Source organism: Fringilla coelebs (genome assembly GCF_963513975.1).
Source record: "Fringilla coelebs genome assembly, chromosome: 2".
In the NCBI taxonomy this organism is placed as follows: domain Eukaryota; kingdom Metazoa; phylum Chordata; class Aves; order Passeriformes; family Fringillidae; genus Fringilla; species Fringilla coelebs.
The window spans coordinates 60,095,195-60,113,034 of NC_140029.1; the positions used below are offsets into that span (position 1 = coordinate 60,095,195).

Consider the following 17,840-nt stretch of genomic DNA (forward strand, 5'->3'; position numbering starts at 1 on the left):
ACTTTGGGAATACTTGGAAATTGCAGTGAAAATCAGCAAGAAAATAACACTTCTTGCTTATACACACTGCAACCCTGCTGTCTGAAGCAGGTGTTTCTGCTTTTAAACTTTTTTTTTTTTTTAGACAAAAGAACCTTCAGATATTTTCTGAGGATGTTGTTTTCTTCCAGTGAGCAGATGTCTGAGGCAGGCCAGGAACAACTTAATGCATTTGTTTGCCTTCATCCATTTACTCATGACTTCTTCATGTTCCTTTATCACTTTGTAGTTATTTGAAGTCCAGTAACATTTTATTATATTTTATGAGCTTTTGCTACTGAAACTCATTTCTTTTGAGATTTGCCCAGAGCTTTCCAGAATGTCTGTTTATACATTTTATTACACTTTTGAGATATTTACAATGACTGTGTGTGACTTGGGCCTGTCGCTCTCTCTCCTCTCTTTGAAAGCATTTTTGCCTGTTGTGCTGGATTAGGTTAAATAAAGTGGTATCCTTCAAATTGTATACTTTGATCTTCTATAACAAGGTTTATTCTCTTCTCCTTTTTCTCCCAAAGTACATCTTGAAGTGAATGCATGCATTGTCAATTTGTGCCTTCTTAAAATTTTACTGTCTCCCTACAATTCTATTTTACTCTTGCAATCAGCTTTTTAAATGTAGGATCATCTTAACTTTTAACTATTGAAGTTTTAGGTTTTTACCATCTGGAGATTTGCCCTGATGGTGAATGTAGCCATTATCTTGCTGTGCTTACAGTCAGGTCTTACATTTTAAAGTCCCTTCTGTGTTTTGGGTGTATATACATAGTTCATATTTTTACTGTAACATTCTTCTTGTTACCTGAAGAGGCTCATTGATTACTTGCTGGATATGGAAGGCATGTTTTTAATGAAGCTGCATTTAATGAGCGCTTCATAAATTGTTTAGAAATATTAAGTTAATATTAAGTTAATAATAATATTTTTGGGCCATGGACCTGGAATTGGAATAATTGCCATGAAATGCACAGATCCTAAGTTTGCACTTACTGTAAATTTCAGACCTATATAGTGTGACTTAAAAATGCATGGATGAATTTTGAGTCTTAAACCTACAAATGAAAACCAATATTGTTGACAAGGTCTAATTTCAGGAAGTATTATCCTTCAGTCAATGTATAGATTTTTGTCAAAAGATGGAACCTGCATTCTAGGCAACAATACCTTTCAGACAAAACAGAAATCATTAGAATACAGATCAACCTGCCAAAAACCCACAAAAGTCTCTGTTTCATCATTGTTATGGGAAGTTCGTGCATGGTCTTTTTCAAAGCACTTTTTTTAAAAATTAGCTCAGTTTGAATGCTTAAAAATGAATAGCATTTAAGCATTTAATAGTTAAGTTATATTTTGGATTTTTTCCATAAGATACTAATGATACGCACTTGCATACCTTCTGCTATAAGCTGCCTGATATCAACCCCATTCCCCTGCCTCATCGCTTGTTAAAATGGGTGATCAAAATACCTGCAAAAGGTGAAGTAAACTATGTGAAGATACATCCTGTTTTTTCCAAATTAAGTAGCTATTTTTGTATAGTTTCTCTAATTTGCTCGTGTTCTTTTCAGTGTATTAATTTCTGTTAAAATGATAGTAAAGCACAACTTAAGCACATATTATTTTTCATATGTAGGTTTCTACAATCCAGGAACTTGTTACTGGTTATGAAGCCTCTTTGAAAACTTGTGACCTTTTTAGTACATGTGGTAAGTTTCTGTGGTCTTATGTTAACTACCCTATAACTACTAATGCTGTTCATGAAAGTTATCAAGAACTGTTGAAGTGCTGATACTTTTTGCAAAACATAGTTACTATATTTTCAGGTAAAATAATTAATCACAAGAAATATTTGCTGAAATTGCCAAGCTTTGTTTTTGTGTTGATTTTTCAAATGCAGTCTTCAGCTTTACTGGTTATTGTAACCTTTCCCATTTTGTTGCAGAAAATGGAGAGAAAGAGCCCCCAACAACACTGCTTTGGGTTCGGTATTTCCTGGCACAGCACTTTGACAAACTTGGCCAGTGTTCTTTGGCCTTGGATTACATTAATGCTGCAATTGCAAGCACTCCAACATTAATAGAGCTATTCTATTTAAAAGCAAAAATTTACAAGGTAAAAGGGGAATTTGGACACGTGGAGTACCTAGTGTATTAAAAAAAAAATCAACCCATCAGACTGGTGTGAGTGTGTGGATTATATTTCAGTTAGCCATTGTTATGGGCATCAGTTTTCATGTGGGTTTCTTTTTGGGCACTGTTTGTCAGGAAGGAAATGAAAATCCTTTTGTTTGGGTTTTGCAAAACCAGTCACAAATTACAGCGAATTGTAATACTGAAAAAAATCTGGGAGTGGGGGGAGTGAGAATGACACTGGCTTTTGGTTCTGATGAAGAATACCAGTAACAAATACAGATTTCAGGAGATGATCAATAGTAGGCCTCTACTGAAAGTTAACTATTTAATTTCTCCCTAACAGCATGTAGGTAACATCAAGGAAGCTGCCAAATGGATGGATGAAGCACAGTCTTTGGATACTGCAGACAGATTTATCAATTCTAAGTGTGCTAAATACATGCTGCGAGCAAATATGGTGAAGGATGCAGAGGAGATGTGCTCTAAATTCACAAGGGCAAGTATATTGCTTTAATTAAGAGGTGTTTTTCTTGCCTGTGGTGGTTTTTCACTCATAACTTTTGATCAAATATCTTTTATTAATATCCATTTTTATTATAATACTTCTATGCCTGTTGGTAAGGAACTACACAGAGTTGTAGAACGGTTTGTATTGGAAAGAGCCTTTTAAAGATGGACTAGTCCCAATGCCATTGCCATGGGTATGGACATCTTTGGATAATTCAGGTGCATCCAAAGCTGCATCCATCCTAGTCTTGAACACTTCCAGGGACAGGACATGCACAACTTTACTGGGCAACTACAATCCAGTGTATTATCACATTCTCACATAAAAGATTTTTTTAGCTTGCATCCAGTTTAAAGCTCCCCTCTTTTAGTTCAAATCTTTTGCTCCTGTTGATGTTGCTGCTGATCCTGGTGAAAAGTCTCTTCCTTTCTGTCTTATGAGCTTCCTTCATGTACTGGCAGGCTACTGTAAGGTCTCCCTGGAGCCTCCCTGCTCTTCTCCAGGGTGAAGTCTGTTTTCTGTCACAGGACAGGTGTTCCAGCCTTTTGATTTTTCATGGTGTTTCTCTGAATCTGTTCTGACAGGCCCATGTCCCTCTTGTGCTGGGGGCCCCAGAGATAGATGCAGCACTCCAGTTGTCTAGACCGACTAAATTCTGGAAAAAATGGTTGTTTAAGGGTAGTTGTCCAGAAGTCTTTGGGTTTTTTTTTTCTTCTTTACCGTGCTTCAAAATACCACTTTTGAAATGCATCTGATGGATACCTTGTTGTTTCCCTTCGGTACCATCCGATCTAACTGCACAGTATAGTACTATACTCGTTATGATTTAGTATTAACATAGATTAATTTATATCTGAACATTTCATTCCTTTAAGCTAGTATTACACACAAAAATTTTGTTAAAACAGAGTCTATCCCTAAAAGATGGGATAAGCACTTTAAATTCTATTTTTTTGACATTGGACAAAATTTGGATTCATAAATATAAGATTTTCATATAATTTATGGAATTAAACATGAAGACTACTTTTTGGGATATCCTGGAGTACATAAATTAGGCTCCTTCATTCTTTTAAATTCTAGGTGTGGTAATACTTGCAATTGGATTCAAGCTTGCTAGGTATTTCTAGGAATGATTGAAAATTTGATTACTAAAGCTCATCATGTTTGCTTGTCAGAAGTGTTAAAGTAAGAAAGACAGAACTTCATCATAGACATCTGTAAAGACAGGATATCATCCTCAGTAACAGTAAATGTTGAGTGTAACTGGGTCTTTTATCTGCTATAAAGACTGTTCTGAAAACTTAATGGCTAATATTAATATATATGGGATGTTTTTCCAGTTCACTTAGTCTAGAGCATTACTACTATTATAAAGTCTCAATCCTAGGATTTTTTTTCTTGTCAGAACATCATGTATAAATTTGACTTTGCTTATTTAGACAAACAAGTTCTAAGAAATGTGTAATTGCTCATACTGTGTGATTAAAGCAGTGAATATGTTGGTGGAGTTTTAGACTGGTAGATGCCACTTAACTGATGGGGGAAAAAACAGCTAAAATTGTTTGCTGAACTCAAGGAATATTTCTAAATAATGTTATTTTGTGCCCCTAAATTGTAGAAGTGAGACTGTGTGTACAAGCATGAGTTAATCTTAAAAACCTATTGAGACATTAATCTTCAGGTAATTGGGGTTTTTAAATCATTTCAATACATTACTTTCTATCTGGGGCAGTATAGAATATCACAAGTGTTACTCTCACTTTAACACTGGGTGTTCATGTCCTGGTCCTGTTGTTTTCTAAATACGTTGAAGGATTGATTGCTTGCTCCTGATGGCCTGAAACCAGGCATGGTTGAAAGTCACAGCTGGTAAATTACAATAGCAACACCTGATGATGACTCTTATTTCAGGAAGGAACTTCTGCTATGGAGAACCTTAACGAGATGCAGTGTATGTGGTTCCAGACGGAATGTGCCGCGGCTTATCAAAGGCTGGGCAAGTACGGTGACGCCTTGAAAAAATGTCACGAAGTAGAAAGGGTAAGTAGGTGCAAACACCACCCACTGCTTCCCCAGTACTTGTCATATGCAAATGAAGCTGTTTGTTAACATAATCACCCCAGTTTTGTATGCTGGAAGCATATAAAACTTCTAGTATAATGGCTTTTAACAACAGGTTAATACTTGATGATTTTTTGTAACGGATGTCTTCTCTAGCTATTCTGTGAAAGACTATTGAAGTGAAAAGGTTTCACTATAAAATACCATATCTTCTATGCAGCTATTCCTACATTAACTTTATGCTGACTTTAAACAGTTGTGTTTCTAATCAGAATAGTCACCTTTCAGTTGACTTATAGAGTGCCTAAGTCTTTGAATAATCACATTATAGGCTTTGTTAACAGAGATTTTTCCCTACCAATAGGTTCTCTTGAACAGTCAGTATTACAAGGATATGTCTATATTTGTTAAATATTGTCTGTAAATAATATCAATTGAAACTTTATTCATCTGTCTCTAATAAAAAGTAGACTAAGTAAAGGATGAGTATATCAGTATGTTTTTTTTTTTTTTAAGCATTTTTTTGAGATAACAGATGATCAATTTGACTTCCACACGTACTGCATGAGAAAGATGACTCTCCGTGCCTATGTAGACCTTCTGAGATTAGAAGATGTGCTCAGGAAACATGCCTTCTACTTCAAGGCTGCCCGATCAGCAATTGAAATTTACTTGAAGCTCCATGATAATCCTCTTACCAATGAAAGCAAAGAGCAAGAAGTGAATTCAGGTATCTACACTTTAATGAAGGTTCATATGTCTGACACATGTAAAAGCTTGAGCTAAGTTACATGTTACAGAGTAAATAAAGCACAAGTATTTCCTCTTGTCTTTCTCAATAGCTGAAATGAGATCATAGGTAACAGGCTACAGTTTGCTCTGTTCACATCCCATTACTTTGTAGAACTAGAACATGAATGAACCTAGCGTAGTTTTGGAGTACTTGGGGAGGAGTGACATTTCAGAGCATTAAAATCAGATTCAGTTCAGCCATTAGATAAATATTATTCACAAATGAATTATGGAGCAATTGATAGATTTTGTGGAAAAGCAGTCTGAATTATAAGAATTTGATTTTGGTCTCATGTATTTATTTCATTGCATGGTAATACTAGTTACCACTGCATTAAGTTTTACCACTTCTCACACAACTTGAGGACCAAAGAATAAATGGGTAAATGTGTTAGCAATATTATGTTAGCAATATTAATACATTTAGAACATTATTTAAAACTAGTATTAAATGGACAACAGACATTCTCAGGAAGCCAGTGGGATGTAGTTTGGAAATCTGAGGATTCAATGGCAGATTATTTAAGATTTTTTTTAACTTTAGGATAGCTAGTTGCTTCTCCTTTAGTGGAATTGCAGTTACTGTCAGCGTTGCAGTGGCTGTTGACTAAAGCAGTGAAATTCATGTCTGGCTTTTTGCAAAGGGAAAAATATTTGACATGGGGAAAAAGGGAAGCTAAACTAAAAATGCCACTTAATTGCAAATAAAATCTTACCTTTATTCAGAGGTGGATACGTTTTTCTATACCTGCCTATGGATAATGAAGAGGCATATTTGAATAGTTGAACTTGCACCTTTTTCTCTCCAACTTTGTTTCTGTATATAATATAAGATTAGTGTGTGGCAGAGGAGCTGTCACAGAGGATAGCAATGTATCATAAAGGTGGGTGGTGTCTAAGAAGTCATGTTAGTTCATTTGCCTGCTGCTCATTGGGATCCAGTAGGCTTATCTGTGGGAGAAGGCAGCACTGTGTGGATGGGCTAAAAAGAACACTTGCTTCCTTGCATCAGAATAGGGATGACCCAGGCAGCGAGATCAAAAAAGATGTGTTAGTCCCTTGGGAGTCCATTTTTCTGTGCCTTGCCACTTTTTGCAAAAATTCTCAGTGAAACACCACAGTAAACAGACTGATAGCTGCCGTGTTATTCTGGCTAAACTGATCATTTCCCTTTAGTTATCCCATGGCATTTGCATGAAATCAGTGCAGTTATCATGGCTGTATATTTGTCAGACACTTAAATGAAAAATAGCAAGTTTAGCATGTTTTCAGATGGAGTGTAAATCCATCAGGATGTTTCTAGATGGCATTAGAAGCAAGCTGAGCTACAGTCAAAATGAGAGCTTAGTATTACCATTGTTGATTTTCTAAGGTAAGACCTGTGACAGATGTAACAACTTTATGTAGCTAACCTTTGAAATCACTGAGGTTTCTGTAACAGCCATGTAAGAGAAAAATATGCAAGATCAAGTGTTGTGTTAGGCTGTAAATAGTAATCCAGCAGCAGTGTTAGCCTGTGTAGTGGTGATACTCTCGTGACTGTTGGTAGTTAGAGAAATCACTTAAAAGTTTGCAATATTGAGATGGGGAGGAGCATAATGACCTGAGTTGTTTGAGAGAAACAAGATTTTGAATTAAATACTTTGTATGTTGTCTGTTACTTTAATCTGTAGAAAATCTCTCAGCCAAAGAATTGAAGAAAATGCTTAGTAAGCAAAGAAGAGCACAGAAGAAAGCAAAACTTGAGGAAGAAAGAAAGCATGCAGAAAGGGAACGACAGCAAAAAAATCAAAAGAAAAAGAGAGATGAAGAGGAGGAGGAAACTAGTGGACCCAGGGAAGAGCTGGTTCCTGAAAAACTGGAAAGGGTTAGCATGGTCTTTTTTATTAAACTCATGATAATAATAAAAAGCTTATTAAATGGGTTTGCTATCAGATTCTCCTAAAAGAATCTAGGTGTTTTTATAAAATCATTTTTGCATGCAGAGGTACTTTTTTGTAGTGCATCTCTTTTTATGCTAAAGAGAAGTATTTTTCCTCAATAAATCCAAGTTCTACATTAATATTGTTACTTGCCTTAGATTTCAGGGGTTTTTTTCCAAGTAGTGGGTCATCCTTCGTTAAAATAGATACTGAACAAAAATATGCATTTTGCTTGAAGAAATCTGCTTTTCATACAGTGAATAGAGGAAAAAGTAAAAGAAATTACTGCAATTTGCAAAGTTTGGAGGCACGAGCCAGTATTTTGCTATGCATGAAGTACTACCTCCGTTATCACAGTAAACTTCCCGCTTGTTGTCCAAGGTGGTTGTATTTAATAGTTTCCTAAGTGATAAATTACAGCACTGAGTGCACAAGCAGTGCCAGAGTTAGCAGTGATGTTGTCTTTGTCAACATGAAGTGATGAGTAAACACTTTACCATTTTTATTTAAACAGCAAGATTTTTTTATGGTGCACTTCAATTCAGTAAGCTAGCTTCAGTTCACCTTTGACCTCTGATTATTTAAATGCTTTAAATAACAGAAACTATTGGTGGGTTTTATTTGATGTTTATTTTAAGCCATAATTTTCACTGTTCTTTTATTAAAACAGGTAGAAAATCCATTAGAAGAAGCCATTAAGTTCCTTATACCACTTAAGAATCTAATTGGAGATGATATAGAAACACACTTATTAGCATTTGAAATATACTTTAGAAAAGGTAAAGTACTGCTTAATTTTATTTTTGCTTTACAAAATTTTAGTCCTTCAGTTCAGCCTGTGTTATCCAGGTGTAATGGAAAATGATCTGGAATACTTACCTGACTGAAGCTGAGGTGTGTATCATACCCAATAATAATAGAGGAAATAGCATTTTTGTTTAGTCACCCTTAAACAAAAAAAGCCCTAAGAGCAGATTATATTGTTGTATATACTCTTAAATACTGTGGAATAGTATTTGTTTTATTTGTTTAATTATCTAGAGGAGACCAAAGCTAAATAGGTGGTAACATCTGTGCAGTGTTGCCAGAGTTGGAGCAGCAAGAACTTCTGTTTTATTAAGCAATTTGAATGGGAAAATAAGCTTCATTTCTAATTCAGTGTAGAAACTGATGTTTCTAGTATTTGTACTAGATTTACTAAAGAAAACAGTAATTGATGATGAAGAGAAAATGTTTTGTATTCTTAATCTTGGTTTCCTAATATTTTTTTTCTCCTTCTTACAGGAAAGTTTCTGTTAATGTTACAGTCTGTCAAAAGAGCTTTTGCTATCAACAGGAATAACCCATGGCTACATGAGTGCTTGATTAAATTCTCTAAAGCTGGTATGTGTGTAGGAAATATGTAATTATAAAGATACAAGAAGTTACATTTTGCAAATACATAATTACATATTTTTGTGATGTATACTCTTGAAACACAAACAAAGAAAAATAATTTTTTTTTTCATGGCAATACCAAAGAAAACATAGGCTATGCTACCCAGTGTACTGTATATGTATTATACCTTCCTCCATTAATCCACCAGGTGGACCCAACCACTCATTTTGGCTAGATTTCACAGAAAAATGAGTGTTCTAAGGATCCTGGAAAACCTTAAGATTTAAGAAAATAAGTGGCAGATACAGGAGAATGATTCTGACTGAAACAGTTTGTGTGGTGAACTTGTAATAGAAAGTTTGCATGACAGAGCACCCTTTATGAAAGTTTCCTCTATAAATGCATCAGCAGTGTTTGTGTTGACACATTTTGATCTGACATTTGTGTTTCTGTGCACAAATTCTAAAACTGGGACTTTTAGCAGTGATGTATGTGGTTTCAGTGTTTTCTACAGTTATTTAAATGGCTTTTTTTTTTTTTTTGCTCCTCTCCCCCCTGCCTTCCCTCTTCTAGTGTCTGACCATAGTAACCTCCCAGAAATTGTGAGCAAGGTCCTAACTCAAGAAATGCAGAAAATCTTTGTTAATAAAAACCTGGAGAGTTTTAATGAAGAATTTCTCAAACACAATGCTACCTCCATTCAGCACCAACTGTCAGGTTTGTCTGAATTTTTCGTGCTCTTGAAAAGGAGATGATTTAAGTGATGTAAAACCAGAATCTTTATCTGCAGTCTGCAAGGCTAGGTTGGATGGGGCTTAGTGCATCCTGGTCCAGTGTAAGGTGGTCCTGGGAATAGCACAGCATGTGGAACTAGGTGATCTTTAAGGTTCCTTCAAATTCAAACCATTCTATGAATTCATACATAAATTCTAATGAGATGTAAAATTACATGTTTATAAGGCGGAGGGAGGGGAGCATTTCTGTCTGCTTGTATCATTTTTTTAAAATGTATTTCACTTTTTTATTAGATGCATAAGAAATTTGCTCCTTACCTTCAAAAAGTGCAAACCACTACAGATGCTCAAGCTTTGAAACACTCTCTTTCTTCCTGTTAAGGCTTTTTTTTTTTAAGTATTAGAAAATATAAAACAAAATCCCATATCCATTAGCAAGTCCTTTTCCCTATTTTCTTTTCAGCTGGAATGTGTTTCTATTCCTACTCATAACTTTATCATGTAGCAACAGCATCAATAAAAGTACCATGATGAACTTGTTATTCAGCCTTTCCTTTTCTGCTTCATGGACAGCAGTGAAAATGCTGAAATCTGACACTCAGACACTGTTTATATAGAAGAGCCACAAGTAACTGCTGGAGCTAAGTCAAAGGAAATTGGAATTAAATGATTACAGAAAGTTTTGGAATATTGATGTGATAAGCTGGTAGAGAAAATAAAATGCATTTCCAGCAGTTAAGAAACAAAAGTAAGTGTAGTTTTATCAGGCACTACAAGTACTTAGTGCTAACCTCACCTGGTCTTTAAAAGTTACCCAGGGTCTGTCCAGAATAACTAGAAGAAGTGAGCTTCAGAGGATTGCTCATTGCTCTAGAGGAAGGTTAGGTAGAATATCACAAACTTCCATTGGCTTCTATAAGATCTGTGTTCCAGGACAGCATTTTTAGAGAAATAATTTTACCTCTTTTCTGCAAGCAGGCTCAAGTTTTGGCAAGTCAAGTACAGATATCTCAGCAGTCAATTGCTCCTAATTCTTAGGGATGTGTTCTTCCACTCTTGTGGCTGTTGAGCATCTCGCTGGCTGCTTTACAAGTCTTATTTTCTGATCCTCCAGTGTTATGGAAAACCCTACAGTCACTGGCTAAGGTTTTGGTAGCTTTAGGACTTCAGCTGTGTGTCAGTCTTCTGTTTATTCTGGAACAGGTTTGAGGTAGTTGACTTACCTACTGTACAATTTTTAAGTTTCTGGAACAGTTATCTTTAATTAAAGTTTGCAGCTGTGGAAGTCCTAAAGCCTAAGTCTGAGAGCACAACTGAGTGCTTTCTCAGCTTAAAATTACTAGTAAAAAACCTGTAAGCAGACTTATAACTGCTTTCCAATTTCTGTACCATAGCTTCCCTAACTTTAGGCAAGAGTAACTAGGTTAATATAAGTGTTTTGGGCAATAATGGCTCTCCATTGAGTCTAGCAATTTATTTTCTTAAGCCTACAAAAAGCAGTAAGAGCTAGGAAACTTTATTTAATTGGGAAAAATAATAACTGGGGATATGAGTTGCGCAATACCTTACAAAACATCCAGAATGTGGGGTTTTAACTTTTCCAGTAAAATTATCAAGCTTTTTGGTTTTTGCAGTAGATTACACAGTAGAGTGCGTCTGGAGTTAGTGCTTGGGCAAAGGGAAATAGATGAAATGCCAACAGATTCATTAAGATGAGATTTAAAATCAAGGCAGCTATGATACAAGGAGCAGAATTTTGCAGAGATGACCAGGCCAGTTTTGGTAAACTTTGTGGTCTGAGAAGCTGTGTAGTTCCACAGTGCAGTGTTTTCCTTTCCACCAATGTAGTCTGGTCTAGGCGAAGCACTAAACTTGTGCTATACTTTCCTTGTACCTGAGCTGTGCCCTTAGCTACACGTGAGCAGCCATGTCCCTGTGTTCTGCCATGTGGACTGGCCTGAACTTTTACTGGACCACATTCCACTGTTGTTTAGTAACAGTTGGATCACATAGCTCCAGTACTTGTAAAGAGAATTCAATGTGTCTCTGAGAATTACTCTCTCCTGCCTTTGTTGGATAGATTTAATTTAGCCTGCTGATTTGAAGGGCTTCTCATCAATGTACTCTGTGATCTTTTTCTCTACTGAAGACCTGTCAGTCTAGTGAGGCATGTCACTTTGCAGGAACAGGTCTCCTGTATTACTTAATCCTTATGCTTCTAATAAATTTCAAAATGGTTTTAGTTTCATTAGTTTCCAGTTGCAAATCAAGGAGGAAGATGTATTTTATTAAAACTTATAAGAAGTCTAATTCACATTTATTTGTAAGTTTTCAGGTTCTGTTTGTCTATATATGTTGTATGGCATTTAGGAAAACTAAACATTGTGGGTTTTGTCTTGTGATAAGGTGCAAAGATGATGTATTTCCTGGACAAATCAAGACAAGAAAAAGCAATTGCTGTTGCAACTAGATTGGATAAAAACATGAGAGACAAAAATGTGAAGGTAAAAGATACAGTATATAAAGCCACCAACTGTGTGGGATCTTAAATAGTGTATAATTTAATGCAGGATAATGTGCATGCTTTATTTACCATGATAAATGATTACTTGAAAGAACAAGGTTTCATATTTTTCCCGTAAGTAAAAGATGTATAAATATCAATAGAGAAACCTGTTTGCTCAGGCTATTGTTGTTTAACAATATGTGCGCTTAAAAATAAAACAGTTTTGAATTGCATTTATTAACTGATGCTTTTGTTTCTTTAGACATTAACAAAGGTTTTTGAGGCGTTGCTTGATGGCAGTTTTGGAAGCTGCCATGCTCAATGTGAAGAATATCAAGCAGCATGTCATAAACTGTTTCCTTTTACGTCTGCCTTCATGCCTGCCACAAACGAAGACAACAGCAGCATTGCATCTGTGAATCACACGGCCATTAACCATGATTTGCTGTCCAATGAAATCTGAAGTAGTGTGTGCAAGCCCCTGTGTGTGTGTGTATACCTACATGCACACATGTATATGAAACTCTGACTCTCATTACATGCTGGCTGGATACAGATCAGGGTTACTTTTCCAGGTTGTATTTTAATATCTTTAACAGGTATCTAAAACAAAATATTTGGATAGTTAAATGGAGTATGCTATTAGGGTTTTTTTCCTCCCAATGAAAACTGCCAATATTTATGTAAACATCTTTAATCAGCATTTTTCATGTTTATACTTGTACAGGTTTAAGTCTTTTAATAATTCATCAGCCCTCCCTCACAATAATATGGATATTAAAGACTGCTTTCATTTAAGTGTTGTTACATATGCAGATATATGTGAACATATCTTGTTAATAAATTATCATTTGAGAGTTTTTAGCAGATTAAGACTGAAGTGCTGCTTGAATTGCCCTCTTTGTCTTTACTGTTCTTTAGGGGTTTTTTTCTGGGTTGTTTTGGTTGGATTTCTTTTTTAATCTTTGGTCAGTTTGGTTTCTTTTGAAGCACAGCAACAATGAAAGCATTGGGGGGGTTGCATGTTTTTGTCAGGTGTGTGTCTTATATGGAACCAGTGTTGACAGATATGAAGATTAGGTTTGTGTAAAAAAACCCAAACCAACAAGTATCTAAGGCTTTTTGAAAACTATTCCCTCTATCTTGTGTTCCATAGCTATCGTTTCCTTAGTTTTATGGTCAGTTTAACATTTTAAAGTTTTAATATCCTGAAGCAATTCCCTGAGAAGACATAATGAATTTGAATACTGTTGCTTGTCCTTTGTTCCATCTCCCCTTTCCTCTTCTTCCTTCTGGTTTCTCCCCATTTGTTCACCTATTGACACTTAGGATGAAAAAGCTGCTCCAATTTTGTGCAAGTGCAGAAGGTACAGTAATGGGGAATACAGTTTTTCTCTGCATCATAAAAACTCACTGGTGGGTGTGCTGTATTACCTCCATTAAAAGTCTTAGTTGTCTACTGAAGCATTATGGCCAATACTCCAGAATTTCTCCTGCCTAAATGCTATTGCTGTAGGTGCTGAAAGGCAAAACAGAGAAATATGTTTTACATTTCAAAACTGTTTAAGGGAGCACAAAGAGGCTGACTACAAATCATAATGAACCTTTTTCTTACTTTGTATTCTGGTGCATTAACTATTAAATATACAACACATCAAAATGGAAGTTTAAATCTAATATACCTATTTAAAGCATAGCATTGCTAGACAAAATGGCTACATATCACATGACAGCTTTACATTCTATAAAGACTGCTATCGAAACATAATTATACTGTGGCTTGTACAGAAAATTTCTGGAAACCGTAATGGAATTATTCAATCTCGGTTTGTTTTTATTTCACTGCAATGTAAATAATTTCAGTAATATTAACTAGCCCCTCAAAGGCAAATACCAGTTCATGAAGAGGGGATTTTATTAAGACAAATAAACTGTTCTAATTAAAATTCTCCTTTGTGTGTCATCTGTTTAGATTAAAAAAACTGTTGAATGGAAAATTCACTGTAAAATATTGCCAACATATGTTATGCTGTAATAAATTATTTTGTACACATTTGCCTTTGGTTTGGAATTTTTGCATATTTATGGACATTGAACTTTAACCCATCATTCTCATTTTTTCTATTGAGTTGCAACATTCACTGGTTTAATGTTAACTCTGTAAGTAGTTATGAAAAAAAATACTGTTTAGCAGATTGAGATGTGTATCTATAAATAGTAATGGCTTCAGACTGCAATCAGTAGATTTAGATCAGATAGCAGGGAGAAATTCTTTCCTGTGAGGATGGTGAGACACTTGAACAGGGTGTTCAGAGAAGCTGTGGATGCTCCATCCCTGGCAGTGTTCCAGGCCAGGTTGGATGGAGTTCTGAGCAGCCTGGTCTAAGGGAAGGTGTCGCTGCCCATGGCGGTGGGGTTGGAACCAGGCAGTGTTTAAGGTCCCTTCCAACCCAAACCATTCTGTGATTCTGTGATAGTAACACTGAGAAGTAGTGATGTGGTTTTGTCTTAAGTATTCAACATGTGCTGTTTGCTGTGGAACACCTGGCTCAAAGACATCTTAGGCAGGGAAAGGCGGACCATAATGGGATTGTTTTGGCTCAGCAGCACCTGAGAACCACTTGCACCATACAGTGAAGACATGAAGTGATACACTGTCTCCTGTCTTTTTTTAGTGATAATCCTTCCCTTGCTAGAGATTTAATTCAGGCCTTCAAAGAGAAGGACTGCTTGTCCAGGACTGCTGTTTAGCTTGACACTTGAAGTCAGACTTTAACAAAAACACCCAGGGTTCCTCTTCAGCTGTGGATTCCTTGATAATGTAGATGAATAGTTTTCATATCTAGGCTAAGAGTTGTAGGAACTTAATTCTGAAAATTGAGTCTTCTGTCATGCAGTGAGTGGTTTGGTTTTCTCTTGGAACTGCTGGAGGCATGCAGCCTGCTGAGTTTTCCTCAGGGCTGTCATTGCAGGTGTGAACTTCTTGGGATAACAAATGCTTGGCAGTCTGATCTCCTCCAAATTTCATCTTTGTTGCAAATGGGCAGGTTGTGCTGTGTACCCTAACACCTTAAGGTGTCCAGGCACAAAGAAGGAAAATACACAAATGCAGCACAAGGCTGCTGGCAGAAAGCAGGACCTCTAAACAACGTTTATCTAAACAAGCCTTGCAGCATTACATCATTCAGAGAGATTGCCTAAATTGAGCAGCCTGAACTGATAGAGATGTTTTACATTTTGACTGCTCTGATTTCTGGTGGGTTAATGAGTTCATTAGACTCATCTGGCCAGAACCCAGTGCAGGGGAGGTATGGCAGCAGTGCTCTGAAGCAGAGCAGCTCCTCATTCGATGCAGTGCAGGTGCTGCTGCTGCCTGGGACACTGTGCCAGCACTGTGAGCTAGCATCCTCAGGATTTATCCATGCTGACTAGCAGGGTATCAAAAGTGTTGCACCTCTGGTGCAAGAAGCTGCCTATCTGGCTTGGCCTTTAAGTCTGGATCTGCTGTGGCTGGCCCTTCCTCAGGGTCTGTAAAACCATATAAGGAGGAGCTGAGAACAGCAGGAGTAGCAGCAGTGCTTCCTGAATACGTAATGATGAATGTAAGACTAACACCATTGGGATATGTGTGCAACAAGGCTGGGGCACAATTCTGACTTGACCTTAGGTTTGCTGCCCACCCCCAGCAGATGTTCTGCAGCCCTATAATTGTGTGAAGTATTCTGTGGTCTCTTGCTATATAGGTTAATTAGGCTTCATTTGCTCTTTACCAGTCTTAGCAATACCTTCAAATTTCCTTCACAGTCTGGATGTGAAGCTGTAGATGCCTTGATTATGATTGCTATTACAGTACATTTATTTACTCACCTGTCTTGTTTTCTGGATCTTTGAAAACCTTTTGTTTTGAACTGGTTTGGGGTGGCTTTTCTAAAATTCCTATTGCTGATCCCTGCACCAACCAAATAATTGTGTTAACAGCATAAATGCCAAGAGAACTCATTGACTCAGCATCTAATCTAATCTCACATAGGGTTCTGCTATCTCACACAGTACACCCTCCTTCCTTCTCCTGTTCCCACAGGCAGGCAGGCATACCCCAAGGCTGACAAAGTTCTCACCATAGAAAATAAGCTTGTTCCAAAACCCAGGCCCTAATGGAAAATCCTGACCTGATAAATGTATAGATAGCAAACATTTAGTCCTGAACTGGCAATTAAGGTGAAAGGGGCGGTTTGTCTCATCTCTGCAGCTGTAGCATGTAGGAAGAGATCAAGCATTAAGTGTGACATGGAAGCTTGAAACATAATCGTGTTGGCATGTGTGAATGCACTTGCCACTTGCTGTTTCAGCAGCAACATTATATGTACTTACGGCATTTGTTTTTCCATGCCTTAACTGCAGCTCCTAATGAAAAGTTCGTGGATTTTCCACTAGAGGGAAGCCTTGCATCCAGAATGTTTTCATAGTAACAAAACGCTGAAGTCTTGTAGTAAGAGTGTAGGAAAACGCTTATATTTTTTTCTCCTTTCAGGCATCGGAGAGAGGTTGTTGTTCTGTTTGTGCTTCAAAATCTGAATTAGACTCGTGTTTGTATAACCTAGATGTCTGTAGGCATTGATGTGGGATCTCAAGAGTGCAGTTAGTTGGACTTATTTCAAAGCGCTGGAGAACAGACATTTTGGGAAAATATGTTTGAGCCCACAGATGATCAGGTCGGCTTTTCTGGGAAATCCCATGTCCTGTGCAAAAAGTTTCACTCAACTCCATTCCTGCCTTCAGACTGTTGAAGAGAGGCAGAACGTGTCAGCCTTGAAAATTAGCCTTCATTCCAATTAATTTACCATGAACTAAACACGTTGTCTGTTCCCCACTTGGGCCTTGCTGCTTGAACATATTTCAAGTCTAGACAAAGTATTTGAGAACATGCTGTTAGCACTTAGGAGAAGGCTCAGGTTTTAAGAGGTTCCTAGATGTATTTTAGGTATGCAGTAAGATGGAAGAACTTATACATGGTAGTTTTAGAACTGATTTCATATAATAAATGCTCATATTTAAAGCAGCGTGGAAGGGAGTAAGCAAGGACCAGAGCAGGAACTGTGTTCCTCTTCCCCATACAGAGCCTAGCCCAGAAAACTCCTAGTTTGAGACAAGGGTTTATTCCACAGGTAGTAAACTGTCACAAATGCAAGCTAACTATACCTGCCTGAGGCCAGGCTCTGTAAACAGTAGTGCAAGAGACATCCAGGAGTCCACAAAAGGCATCAAGCACCAAAGGAGTCTGTTAACTGTCACTGGAGACATTTAATCAAATGTTAGCTAATCCATGCATTTGATTGTATTTAAAATGAGCTCTGAGAGTTCCTGAAGTTGGAGGAACTTTTCTATTAGCAACGTATTCCCTGTGTGTCTAAATACCTGTCCAGGGAAATTCAGACACCTGGGATGAAGCCATTAGATTTGCCATTCATAAATTTTTTGGGGATCTGTAATAGAGAGCATGATTTGCTTGCTCAGGGGTTGGAGGGCTGCGCCACGTGGTGAGATGTGCACTGGTGATTAGCTCAGGCACTGCAGAGCATCCATCCCCAAAGTGGCATAGGAATGCCAGTAGTCCCTTGCTGTTCTGCACTGCTCAGGACCAGGGCACTCAGCTGTGTCATTTGTGAACACTGAAGGACCCATAAGGTGATTCTCCAGGAGACAGGTAATGAAAAACCAACAGCCCTGTAGTGATATCAACAGAAGCAGTCCATCTTCTCTTTGGG

The 17,840-nt window shown here is 37.2% G+C and overlaps 1 protein-coding gene across 2 annotated transcripts in view; it reads left to right on the forward strand.

Annotated features, from left to right (window-relative positions):
- The window catches only part of NAA16 (N-alpha-acetyltransferase 16, NatA auxiliary subunit), a 64,283-nt gene extending 50,182 nt beyond the window's left edge, over positions 1 to 14,101 (forward strand). The window contains exons 10-20 of one of the 2 annotated variants that reach the window (XM_084201166.1): positions 1,673 to 1,745; positions 1,982 to 2,151; positions 2,515 to 2,671; positions 4,598 to 4,722; positions 5,260 to 5,473; positions 7,209 to 7,402; positions 8,128 to 8,236; positions 8,742 to 8,840; positions 9,409 to 9,552; positions 11,976 to 12,073; positions 12,338 to 14,101. In XM_084201166.1, the coding sequence (XP_084057292.1) occupies positions 1,673 to 1,745; positions 1,982 to 2,151; positions 2,515 to 2,671; positions 4,598 to 4,722; positions 5,260 to 5,473; positions 7,209 to 7,402; positions 8,128 to 8,236; positions 8,742 to 8,840; positions 9,409 to 9,552; positions 11,976 to 12,073; positions 12,338 to 12,538 (1,584 nt within the window). In that variant the 3' untranslated portion in view covers positions 12,539 to 14,101. Of the gene's footprint in view, positions 1 to 1,672; positions 1,746 to 1,981; positions 2,152 to 2,514; positions 2,672 to 4,597; positions 4,723 to 5,259; positions 5,474 to 7,208; positions 7,403 to 8,127; positions 8,237 to 8,741; positions 8,841 to 9,408; positions 9,553 to 11,975; positions 12,074 to 12,337 lie in introns of those variants that run through there. The other variant, XR_014615973.1, reaches the window with a different exon arrangement.
- Positions 14,102 to 17,840: the final 3,739 nt, after the last annotated feature.